Below are 12,052 nucleotides of genomic sequence, written 5' to 3' on the forward strand. Positions count from 1 at the left end.
AACACATGTACCCCTCTGTTTTAAAAGAATATGAATATCTTTTTCGAGGAGTAAAATATTTCAATTTTTTATCTCTAAATAGGCTAATTATAAAAAAAATTTAATGCTAATAGTACTTTACTTATGATAACTATTGTTTTTCTATATGTTTACTTGAAATTAAAATTAATTAACTTCTCAAAAATAGAGATTTATAATTTTTGGGGGAAAGAGTATAGAAAACTAGAGTATAGGAAATAGGATGATCTCATGGTTTTCTGGAAAGGTACAGAAGATGCTTTATTTACTTTTATAAAGTCTCAAGACAATTACACATGCAGAACACTGATTACAGATTATTCAACCAACAAGGTAAGAGAAATACGTGGACAGGCAATAGACTTCACTTGCAGCAAACCATCTGACACACATCATCAACCGACCGAAAACAGCATCACGCTTCCCGCCACATCTTCATCATCCAGCGCCCATATATGGTCGCTCAACCAGAAATCTCAATGGTCTTCACCTCAGGTTTCTTGACCTCGGCCTTGGGCACGGTGACGGTAAGCACGCCGTTCTCGAGGCCGGCGTTCACCTGGTCCGTCTTGGCGTTCTCCGGCAGGCGGAACCGCCTCATGAACTTGCCGCTGCTGCGCTCGACGCGGTGCCACTTGTCGTTCTTGTCCTCTTTCTCCTTGCTGCGCTCGCCGCTGATGACGAGCACGTTGCCGTCCTCCACCTCCACCTTGACCTCCTCCTTCTTCACGCCGGGGAGGTCGGCCTTGAACACGTGCGCCTCAGGCATCTCCTTCCAGTCGATGCGCGCGTTGGCGAAGGCAGCGGTGTCGCGCCCCGACGAGGCGACAGACGGGACGACGAGGGAGCGGAAGACGCCGTCGAAGGGGTCCCAGAAGTCGGCGAAGGGGTCGAAGATGTTGCTGCGCCTCACGAGCGACATTGTCGTCGGTTGGATTAGTGAACGCGGAGACTTGACACTTGACAGTGCTGAGTGGATTTCAGGCTTGTATGGGGTTGCTGCTTTGTGCTTTTTTCTCGATGGCCGGAGGTTGCAGCCGAGGAGGGTATTTATAGGTGGATGCCTGGATGGGGACGTTTCTGATGAACCATCCGGAGTCCTCTCGACCCATGGTCAAGGTATTATTGTTCCTTTTATCTTCTCTTCTTTTTTCCTTCTAGAAATGGTCTTGAGTTTGTTCTAGCGTAGCCTCCTGGTTTCTGGATGGATGCTTTGATCCAATCTTGCCTGCCTTGCAAGAAGCTCCTGCCAACTGATCGCGGATGATTGCTAAGGTCCGCTGGCAGCTGCATACGCACGTCTTCAGTTTCACCATCTCTGTATACGGATATGGAAGTTATTAGTAGCTCAATTCTCGGCCCCATTTTTGCTCATGACCGAAAATTCCCCGTATCCATTGGGTAATTGATACTGATCAGGGTTCTCAAGATCAATCACCATTTACCTTGACAAGCTAACATTATATAACAACGATGATACAAAGCATGTCAGCAAGAGCAATCCAGAATTTTCTTCTGTTACATGACCCAGCATCAGCAAGCAGTTACTAGAGACATTTCAAATTATTCTCGATATGGCTTTCTCATCCTTTCTGACTTGTAGACAGGTTGAATGCTGCTTTTCTGAACACTACTCCCTTCGCCCTTGAAATAGTTAGCACTTTAGTTATAAATCTGAACAACTTTTTTTGCCATTATTGTCTATTCGCTTGTCTTTTAAGTCATGCTTTTTCTGTTAACCAACAATGTTTTTCTCTCACAATAAATCAGCAACTTTCAGCTATAGCTTTTCAAACCAGTGAACAGGCTCGCCACTGCTTCCCTCTAATCGACAACCCTTGCTGCTCAGCCAACTCGAAGTACTTTGATTACTGGGTGTTGAGTAAGGGCGTGTTTGCTCGTAGGAACTAACATGTGTCATGTCAGATGTCACATGGGTTGGCTCACGGGGTATTTGGATACTAATAAAAAAAATAACATATTTTGTTAGTACTCCGCGAGACGAATTTATTAAACATAATTGATCCGTCATTAACACATGTGTTACTGTAGCAATTAGTGTCTAATTATAGAATAAATAGGCTTAAAAAAGTCTCCCAAATTAGTCTCTAGCTATATTTTTAGTTTCATAAATAGTTTATATTTAATAATTTATGCATGTGTCAAAATATTCAATGTGATAGAGACTAAAGTTTAGTTGTAAAACCAAACACCCCCTAAAATGTGTTGTGCTAAAGTTACCATGAAGCACCAGGTGTTGTTGCTGGTCCTCGATTAGTAATAGGTAACAACATGATGGTAGCTAAAGAAATTAAAAAAGGAAAAATCAGAGAAATTAACAAAGAGAAAAACAAGTGAGAAGGAAAAGGTTTAGGAAATGCAGATGTCGAGGGTGGGACGCCGGATTCTCGTCAAGGTTAATTTTAGTGCAGGACGAACTTGTGTTTGGGCTTTGTGCCTATGTATTGAATATTCAATTAGCTTGATTGTTTCATGTGCTATGTTTCTCTTCATGTGATTCATGTTCCATGTCTTCCTTTGCCTAATTCTTCTTTTGGGCAATCCGAATGTGTAGTGTGGTTTTAAAATTCAAGTTCTGGTTTCAAAGTTTTCATTTACATTCATTTCTTGGTTATGTGGATCTGGATGTGCAATTTGGTTCTTATGTTCATGTTTCTATAAGTAAGTGTTGTCTCCACTTGCTTGGCTTTACCGTTAAATGCTAAGGATTCAAGTTTATCTATTTTAGATGAAAACTACTATGTCATGGATGTTCTGGTTCTTTGTTCATGAATTTATATATTGTAGTTCTACTTCTTGTTTCTAAAATGCGAGCCCGTGCCCTGATCACTATTTCAAGATCACTTTGTTTTTTGGATTATTAATTGACAACACGATTTTTGATCAATCAAAACTCAAATATGTAGAGCATTGTGAGGGTTCAGTCGACCCATGTGAAGCAAATGGCCACAAAGAAGTATGTACAGTAGCACTATACGATTGTTGATCGATGGACTCTTTTGTTTGGAAGTGAAGACGCACCGAAGGTAGCTACTTTCTTCTTCAGGCCCTCTACTCACACTAGCGCTTCCCTCATGACCTAATATGTCAAATTGTTCTTTCCCAAAGAGAAAAAAGTAGTGTGGTCTTCAGTCCAATGGGAGCACAGCAGCTCGTTTGGCTCCGCCCTGCACGCGACAGCCGTGAGACCGTGATAGGGCACGCCGATGACCTAGCTTCATCCTCTTTACTGCCAATTTAGCCTGATGCCATGGAGAGCTCCTTTGCTTTTCATTGCATAAACAAGACCCCTTTGTCTTTGGTCGGTGCCTTCACTGCCAAGAAAAGAAGATCGAGGTGCTAGGAAAGGGGACAAGCAAGAGAAGGGCAAGATGGAAGCTGCAAGGAAAAACTGATCGAGCCATGTTGCTTAGTAGTAAGAAGACAACAACGGTGGTAGGTAATTTTTCTAGGTGTCGATATGTTGTTTTTTCATTACGTTGTACTCTCACTTTTATTCATACCATTATAGCATTTCATGAAGCTCACAACCCAAATTGATTGGTCAGTTAGTGGTTATGCTCTAGGTGTACTCTAGTCACAAAACATTGCCCTGATTCTAGCTTTACACGTACTAGTACTTTGCATATTGTGATTTCAACAATACTTAGCCTTTTAGATTCTTATATTTGGCAACATGATTTATTAGACCTATTTTTTATTTGACAAAATTTAGCACCTCCGCTTATGCATTGCAAAAAATATAGGAGGAGCTTTCTTGGGTGAGTAGGTCCATATTTGTAGTAGGAGCTTTCTTGGGAGAGTTGTACAAGGTGTGTGCTATAAGTGAAAGAGGAGGGTCCATATTTATAGTCGGGGCTTTCTAGCGAGAGTGGAGAAGCTCTGCAAGCAGCTAGAATATCTTCAAAAAAATCACCAAACTGGTCAAACATTTACCTAGTCTCTCCAAAAAAAGCCAACAGGAAGTATCTTACTAGGAAACTAGATTTGTAAGGAAGTGGAGAGAGAAATGGATATGAATAAATGCATCATTGGCAATGGAGTGTGCTCAGTAATAGAACAACCAACAAATAATGTGAAGTGAAGATATCATTGGCAATGGACTTATGGTCAATTATTAACTAGCGAAAACAAAACAACACATGCAAAGGAGAATTGCTAAGATATAATGACATTGTCATCACAAACCAATGCATAACAAGAATCATGGAAGGATGAAATAACTAATCATCACTACACAATTCCATTGTCTTAGACTAAAAAAGCTCATCATTGCACAATCCCAAAACCTCAATAGGCAACACAAAGAATGAAACTATTAATCATCATTGTACAATCAAGGATATTGGTTGTTCACATTATCCACACATTTAAAAACAAGAGAGTGATAGGAGTTGATGGCCTTCTAGGAGAGGAGGGCCAAGATCCTTGCAGCGGTGAGGAGAAGAAGCTAAGGGAAGAGGAGGGGAGAAGATGAGAGAGTGCACCTCTGTCATGTGCAATGGGTCAGGCTAGATGCACAATGTGGGGATCCTCCAACGATGAAGGTTGGCAAGCTAGATACACACACACACACACACGTTCTTGGTCCGAGCGTTGGCATGGAGAGCAGACAACACCAGAAAAAAGGTCTTTCCCATCAATAAAATAAAAGTTGTTAATGTCAACATGTAATTTTAGGAAAGTGTTTTAGGTGTACACGACCTATGTGTTGTTCATAAGCTTTAAGGAGCTACCTGTCCAAGGAGGGATCAATGAAGCAAACCAACAGATTAGATGATAGAGTTTGTAGAGGTAATCATATATATAGGTTGTATGCAATACTTATCATGGAAGAATTCTGCAACAAGAAAACAACCTACCTTTCAAAGAATGGACTATAGGCCTACTAATCACTTTGTAACTCACTTTTGAAGCTTAATGTGGGCAAGGCAAGCAACATTGAGTTTTAATTTCCAACTACCCATGCAAAAATTGTCTGCATCAGGAAAGAAGAAACATGACTACTCAACCCTAGGAAGGCACGAGTAGCAAAAACAAAATGAGAGCCAACACTGTATCCAAACTAAATAGCCAAGCAAGTTCTAATTTTAGATGAAAAATCACTTAAATGTTTACTTTCATGAGGGTCTTTTAGTAGACCAATAGAAAAGGGCATGTGAAATTCTTTATAGCACAAATTTCAATTAGGCAATGGACTATTCTTTGCATAACAAATATAATTCCTAAGCTTTTGAATCTGTCAAATCCAAATTTCCATTTTGTACAAAGGATCTGCACATTTATCTAAAAATAAGAAAAAGTCGTGGGGTAAATGAAAGTTGGACAAGCTTGCATGCTACAACAAAGATGGGGGAGGAGGGAGAGCGCACACTAGAGTTTAGGGTTTGGCTCATCTAGTATGGTAGTGGGCGACGCTACATGCAACACCACAATAAAGCAAAGGGAGGCAGAGCACCAGAAGCAGATGCACAGGAGGTAGTGCCCAGCGTTGTCGCTAGCCTATGATCCTTGACCATGCCACCACTGCCCTTGGCCTCCTGTGGCTTCGTGCTTGGCACTCTGCACAAATCCGACAAGGGGAGGGATGAATCTAGCCATGGTTGCCTCTTCTCCACCAGATCTGCTAGTGTGGGCCTCCGTCAGCAAAGAAGACTGAGTAGGCAACCCTAGATCGATGCCTGTCCCTGGCAGCAGCAAGGGAAGGGGAGAGGAGAGGGAGCAAGAGAGAGAGAGAGAGAGAGCACCATACCCAGTGTAGTGGCCAACTGTGACTTCATTATGAGTAATTCCATTCTTACACCTTTTACTTTAGCTTCAACATCTTTAGCCTTACTAGTCCACTTCTTTAATTCTTGCTACTGATCTTCATAGAGGGCGTCGAGAGCATGAATGTACCTAAATGTGGACACTTTTGGTGTATTCCAATGTCCTCTATAAAACTTTCTCCATAGCTTCAATGTTCTCACTCTAGATTGGGGTAGTCTGATCCATCGCAAGGAAAAATCTTACATGTGTGTTGTCAACCTTTGTTTCAAAATCTTGACAAATATCAATGAGAGCTCGGTGTGCTGCTATCTAGCATGTGTCACTTGGTTCTCTTTGGGATGTACCAAATCCTATAACTGGGGCTTAATGGATGCTCTACCACATGCAGGTGTACCTCACACTTGGGCATACCATTCTCCTAATACTCATGACCATAGTATATGGGAGGCTCAGTAACACCAAGGTGTTGGAGTGTCTCCAAGAGGAGCTGTAGAAATTCTCCAACGGTCAGATAGTCCGAATGAATCCAGTTGTTTTCCATTGCTGCAAAAATCCAACATTAGTAAAAAGATTTTGTAATGAGGATGAACAAGTATAAAAGTTTGTCATTATTATTATTCTACGTTTTCCAATCCTAGGGCTTCATCCTACGGTCAAGCTCGGCTTTGATATCACTCTGTCGGCCCTCATTTTGAGAGTCCAAAGTGCATATGTACTTGTGCTAGGATCACACACAAGTATGCACCAATTAACAGAAATGGCACATAGATATAATAAAATTCTAAGCTTTATTGATATCTAAAGATAAGGTCTTATAGTAGTGGCTTGAAGGGCATAGCCATAGGCTCTACATGTCTAGCGTAGTTCTACTGTCATGAAGTTGCATTTATTTATAGCGGGGACTATCATGGTATCTTATAGTGTGTGCTATCCTAAACCACATACATTCTTGAGCATAGTTGAATCCCTAGGTCGTAAGACTTATTCATTGGTTCCTATCCTCACAAGACTCCTCTTTGCAGTTCACCTCTTGACCATAGTGGCAATCTTTCTCAAAATATGTGAGTCCACAACGGGTGAGTACATACGAACAATAGGGTTAGGTGGGCGAGTGGTGGAGGCTTGTTTGTGGAGGTGGACGGTGATGGTGGACGGTGAAGATGGAGGTAGGGTGAAGTAATTATAATTTAATTTAAAGGTTGGGCCCTGGTAGAGTACTATCATTCTCATCAGTTCTCAGGTTAGTATTAAAGATTCACTAATCATATTAGCATGGTTTCATTACACATAAAAGTAAATCTAATCATAGAAACCTCATCCTAGCATTTACCCATTACAAGGACGTGGCCATTAGAATAGATTTAATATGCTCTGCAAAGGTTGTACAAATTTTCCCAAATGATAGGCACAGTCTCGTCCATGATCAGTGGATAGAGTAGGCCTAATGAGACCTCGTACCCAAAAGTACGTGACCTTAGATGTCCATATCATCCTACCACAACTTCTCAAGGGTTGGAAAACAACCAAGCTTTTGATGATACCAAATCATCCACAACAACAACCTGAATGATGACACATCATTTGGTTAAAAAACAAAAAGGGCTCGAACACGGCCAAAAGCAGGAATTTTACGTGGAAGACCATATAGAAACCATGCCAACCCGATCACGAAAGATCGCATAGCATCCGTGTCATTTCCTAACAATCTGTTGCCTACATCGGCCTCCTCATAGAAATTATACTTCTATCTAATGGGTGTGAGATCAAGTCTACCCATATAGACATGTGGTTGTATGAGATATCTCACTAGACAAGATGAACTATGAACCGGTCCTTATGTGACCGAGATGGGTATCTCCCAATAGGAACTTGTGCCACACAAGTCACCCCTTACCTGCTCCATGTTGAATTAAATTTTAGTTTTACTAAGTTATAGTTCAAATTTAGGTTCATATTATATAGTTCATAAGGTATCAATATTCACATTCTAATAATCAAGCTTCGGATTCCTCATATTCCAAGTATTTCTAATTAAAGGGCAGTTATTATAAGTTAGGTTTATTAATTAAGGCAAATGGAGAGTGGAGGGTTTAGGGTGGAGGTTAGCAAAGATATGATGGTGGATGGGGGAGCTAGGACTTTCCTTCGTTGTTGTCTTCCTTCCAGATCTTGTATATAGTATGGGTCTTCACTCTCTCGATCCTCATTGTCCTCTGCTTCCCTAATCGACCTAAGATGTAAACAACAAAGAAGAAGATATGGTGAAATCGATGGTGAGATGACACCTAATTCGGGGGAAGTTGACCTAGAGCTCTACAGAGGGGACAAGAGGAAGATGGTGTGTTCTAGCTCGTGGTAGAGCTAGTGGTGGTGTGGCCAGAGCACCCCTAGCTGGGCCTATTTATAGGCCGACCATGGAGGTGCGCACATGTTTGGATCGCAAAGGTAGTTTGTCATAGTGCGGCCTTATCCGCGCCCATGTTAGAGAGCTCCTGAGCTTATCCATGGCAGCAACAGTCGATTGACTCAAGTCGTCGCTTGTCCATGGCGAGCAAAGGGGGACAGGAACAGGGACACGATGGGGCCAAGAAGCTTCTAGGTGGTATCCTTGTCCTTATCCATTCACGTCAGGGCAGAACCGGTGGCGGCGTGGCTGAGGCGACTGACCATGACATGGTATTCGTGTTGCTGCACGAGTTAAATGATGGAGCTAACCATTGGGCCCCATGTGTCGGTGAGAGGAGTTGAAGGGGTGAGGGAGCGGGCGTGTCCATCTAGGCTGGGCTAGCTGAAAGGTCCTAATATGGCTAGAGGGAGGGTGAATAGCCTATTAAAAAATTCTACAAACTCACTAGAGCAAGAGGTTAGTAAATAACAAAGCGAAGCTTTTTGCTCTAGCTCTAATGGGGTGTTTGCAAGCCACCTATCCAACAATTCTAGTTGATATAATCACTAGGCACACAAGAGCTATGTCACTACTTACACTAGAAAGCTACCTAAAGTTTCTATACAAGTAAGTAAGCTACTTTAGTTTGCGGGAAAGTAGAAGAGATGGTTTGAACTTTATACCGCCACGTAGAGGGGATGAACCAATCAATAAAAAGAAGTCCAATCACCGGGAGAAATCCAATGAACAATCACAATGGAGACACACAATTTTTCTCCCGAGGTTCACGTGCTTGCCGGCACGCAACGTCCCCGTTGTGTCGACCAACACTTGGTGGTTCGGTGGCTAAGAGGTGTAGCACGAACCTCGTCCTCACTAGGACACCACAAGAACCTACCCACAAGTGAGGTAGCTCAATGACACGAGCACTTTACTAGAGTTACCTTTCGGCTCTCCGCCGGGGAAGGTACAAGACCCCTCACAATCACCGGGAAATGGCCACGAACAATCACCAACTCGTGCCAATCCTCCTCCGCTGCTCCAAGCCGTCTAGGTGGCAGCAACCACCAAGAGTAACAAGAAAACCGCAGCTAGAACGATCCCCAAGTGCCACTAGATGCAACCACTCAAGCAAATGCACTTGGAATCACTCCCAATCTCACAAAGATGTATAATCTATGAAGGAGATGAGTGGGAGGTGTTTGCTTAGGCTCACAAGGATGTTATGTATACTAGAATGCCAAGAGTGTGAGCCCCAAGCCGGCCAAACATGTATTTATAGCCCCTCAAGCAAATAGAGCCGTTAGCTCTTTCACTGGGCAAAACACGGGGTCACCGGACGCTCTTAAAGGGGCACCGGACGCTCAACACCAGCGTCTGGTGCTCCAACGTTAGCCGCGTGTCAGAGTCTAACGGTAACCTGCAGAGCACCGGACGCTGAGCAGGTTGGCACCGGACGCGTCCGGTGCACACCGGACTCATGCGCAGAGAGCTCCGCAAACTCGCAGGGTCACCGGACGCAAGCCACCGGACGCACCCTTAGCGTCCGGTGCTCACCGGACCCATGCGCAGAGAGGGTCGCAAAAATGCCCGCACACCGGACGCGCACCACCGGACGCTCAAGCCAGCGTCCGGTGCCTATCGTCCGGTGCCTTACCCTAACTGGGCCAGGCACTGTCTGCACACCGGACGCTCAGACACAGCGTCCGGTGCCTCTGAGCCAGCGTCCGGTGAGTGTTCCTCAGCGAGAAACACTCCCGCGACTTCTCCAATTTTTCCACCGGCGCAATAGAAAATATGCACTTCATTTTCTCGAAAAGCGCCGAATCCCGCCTCGCAAGCTCGGCGGGAGGGAGAGAGGAACCCATCCTCTCTCTACCCTTCAAACTCCACCTCCTTCTCAAAGTGTGCCAACACCACAACGTGTAAACCAACATGTGCACGTGTGTTAGCATTTTCACAATCATTTTCTTCGAAGGAGTTAAGTTAGCTCACTAGGTTCTAAATGCATGCACATGAACAATGACACCTAGTGGCACTTGATAACCGCTTAGCCAAAGAATTCCCCTCTTTATAGTACGACTATCTATCCTAAATGTGATCACACCCTCTATGGTGTCTTGATCACCAAAACAAAAACCCTAAGCAATACCTTTGCCTTGATCTTTATGGGGTTTTGTTTTTCTCTTTCTTCTTTTCCAAGTTGAGCACTTGATCATCTTGTGGTCATCACCATGATCATCATGATCATCACTTGCTCCATCACTTGGCATGTACCAACCTCATTAAGTCTACACACACTTAGTATAGAGGTTAGTACTAGGGTTTCATCAATTATCCAAAACCAAACTAGGGCTTTCACTAGCCCGGTTCGAAGGGAGAGAAGAGAAGGAGGGTGGGCGTGCTTGTGGGCCGCTGTTGGCCAACGCGGAAGAGAGAAGGGGGAGGATTGGCTGCTGCGGGCCTAAGAGAGAAGGAGTTCAATGCTCTTTTCCATTATTTTTCTTGAATAAATTTTGAAATGAATTTGAATTCAACTTTAGTTGTGATGTTTTTAGAAAATGTGTACCATAATATGTTCAAGCAAAGCAAGCAATCACACAATCCAAGCAATGTCACACATGTATCTTTCTACTACTAAGTTGATTTTATTTATGCTAAAATAATTCCTAGGTGGGTTAAAATAATTTTTACGCAAGTAAATAATTTTTTTTTGAGTTGTTGATTGTTGGTTTTGCGTAAAGTTTGAAAAAGTTCAAATTTTTAGTGATTTTTAATTTAGGATCAAAATTCACGGTGTTACAGCCCACCACCTTATGCTGCACTCATGCCCACTGACACGGGCCCCCGTCGCCCACGCCCACAACATCGTGTAGTGAGAGAGGAGAGAAAGAGGAAAGAGAAAGTAGAGGTAGGGTAGGGAGAGCATGTTGTGAGAGAGAGGGCAAAGAAGAGATAGATATTTATTCCACCGAGCCTGGTGTTTGGCCGTCCAATATCCATCTAAGGGTGAAAAAATATTTACTATCATGGACACTCTATCTAGCCATTTTGGCCAAGGCTCTCTTGTTTTTTAATTGAATAGGTTATATAGATTTGTTGGTGCCCAAATGTTACATATCAGATATTTAGGCCTTGTTTAGTTCACGAAATTTTTTGTATTTGGCTACTGTGGTATTTTGTTTTATTTGGCAATTAGTGTCCAATCATGGACTAATTAGGCTCAAAAGATTTGTCTCGTAAACGTGCAAACTGTGCAACAAGTTATTTTTTATTATATTTAATGTTTCATGCATGCATCCAAAGATTTGATGTGATGTGATGAAAAGAAAATTTTTGGGAACTAAACAAGTCATCATTATATACCAAATGATTTGGCATCAAGCATTGAAATAAATCTCTAGGGACCTCTCAAGTGTAAAAATCTGTGATCCATGTAAATATTAAAAACACCTTTAAAACTTGTTGAAACGCAAGCAATGAATCAACAAAGAAACTTCAATGTGTTTTATTTCCCGAAATGTAAAGTCTGTAGGAAGTAAATATCGCCATAGGGACTTACAAATTCAGTGTATTTTTCTTAATTTAGTAAAAAGAAAGACACATCCGTGAAAAGAGCAGCACAGGAATGCTCCAGGGCCACTGTAGCACGATGCAAAAAGAGTGTGGCCGTAGCAAACCACTCCGAGCAGCTTGCGATCGAGTGTGCCAGGCTACCATCGACGGCATCGGCGCCACACACTGTACCGTCGTCCGGGCGTCCGGCAATGATCATTCCCCTCGATTTTCCTTGCCAACCAAATACCAAACCCATCAAGCATTGATCTAGAAACATGACACGCTCTATTGGTTTTCCTG

At 42.8% G+C, this 12,052-nt stretch overlaps 1 protein-coding gene across 1 annotated transcript; it reads right to left on the reverse strand.

Annotated features, from left to right (window-relative positions):
- Window positions 254–1,035, reverse strand: LOC8073343 (16.9 kDa class I heat shock protein 3). The gene has a single exon (XM_002457367.2). It carries the CDS (start codon window positions 938–940, stop codon window positions 482–484), a length of 459 nt encoding a protein of 152 aa, XP_002457412.1. The 5' UTR covers window positions 941–1,035; the 3' UTR covers window positions 254–481.

This window comes from Sorghum bicolor, chromosome 3 (assembly GCF_000003195.3).
Source record: "Sorghum bicolor cultivar BTx623 chromosome 3, Sorghum_bicolor_NCBIv3, whole genome shotgun sequence".
Taxonomy (NCBI): Eukaryota; Viridiplantae; Streptophyta; class Magnoliopsida; order Poales; family Poaceae; genus Sorghum; species Sorghum bicolor.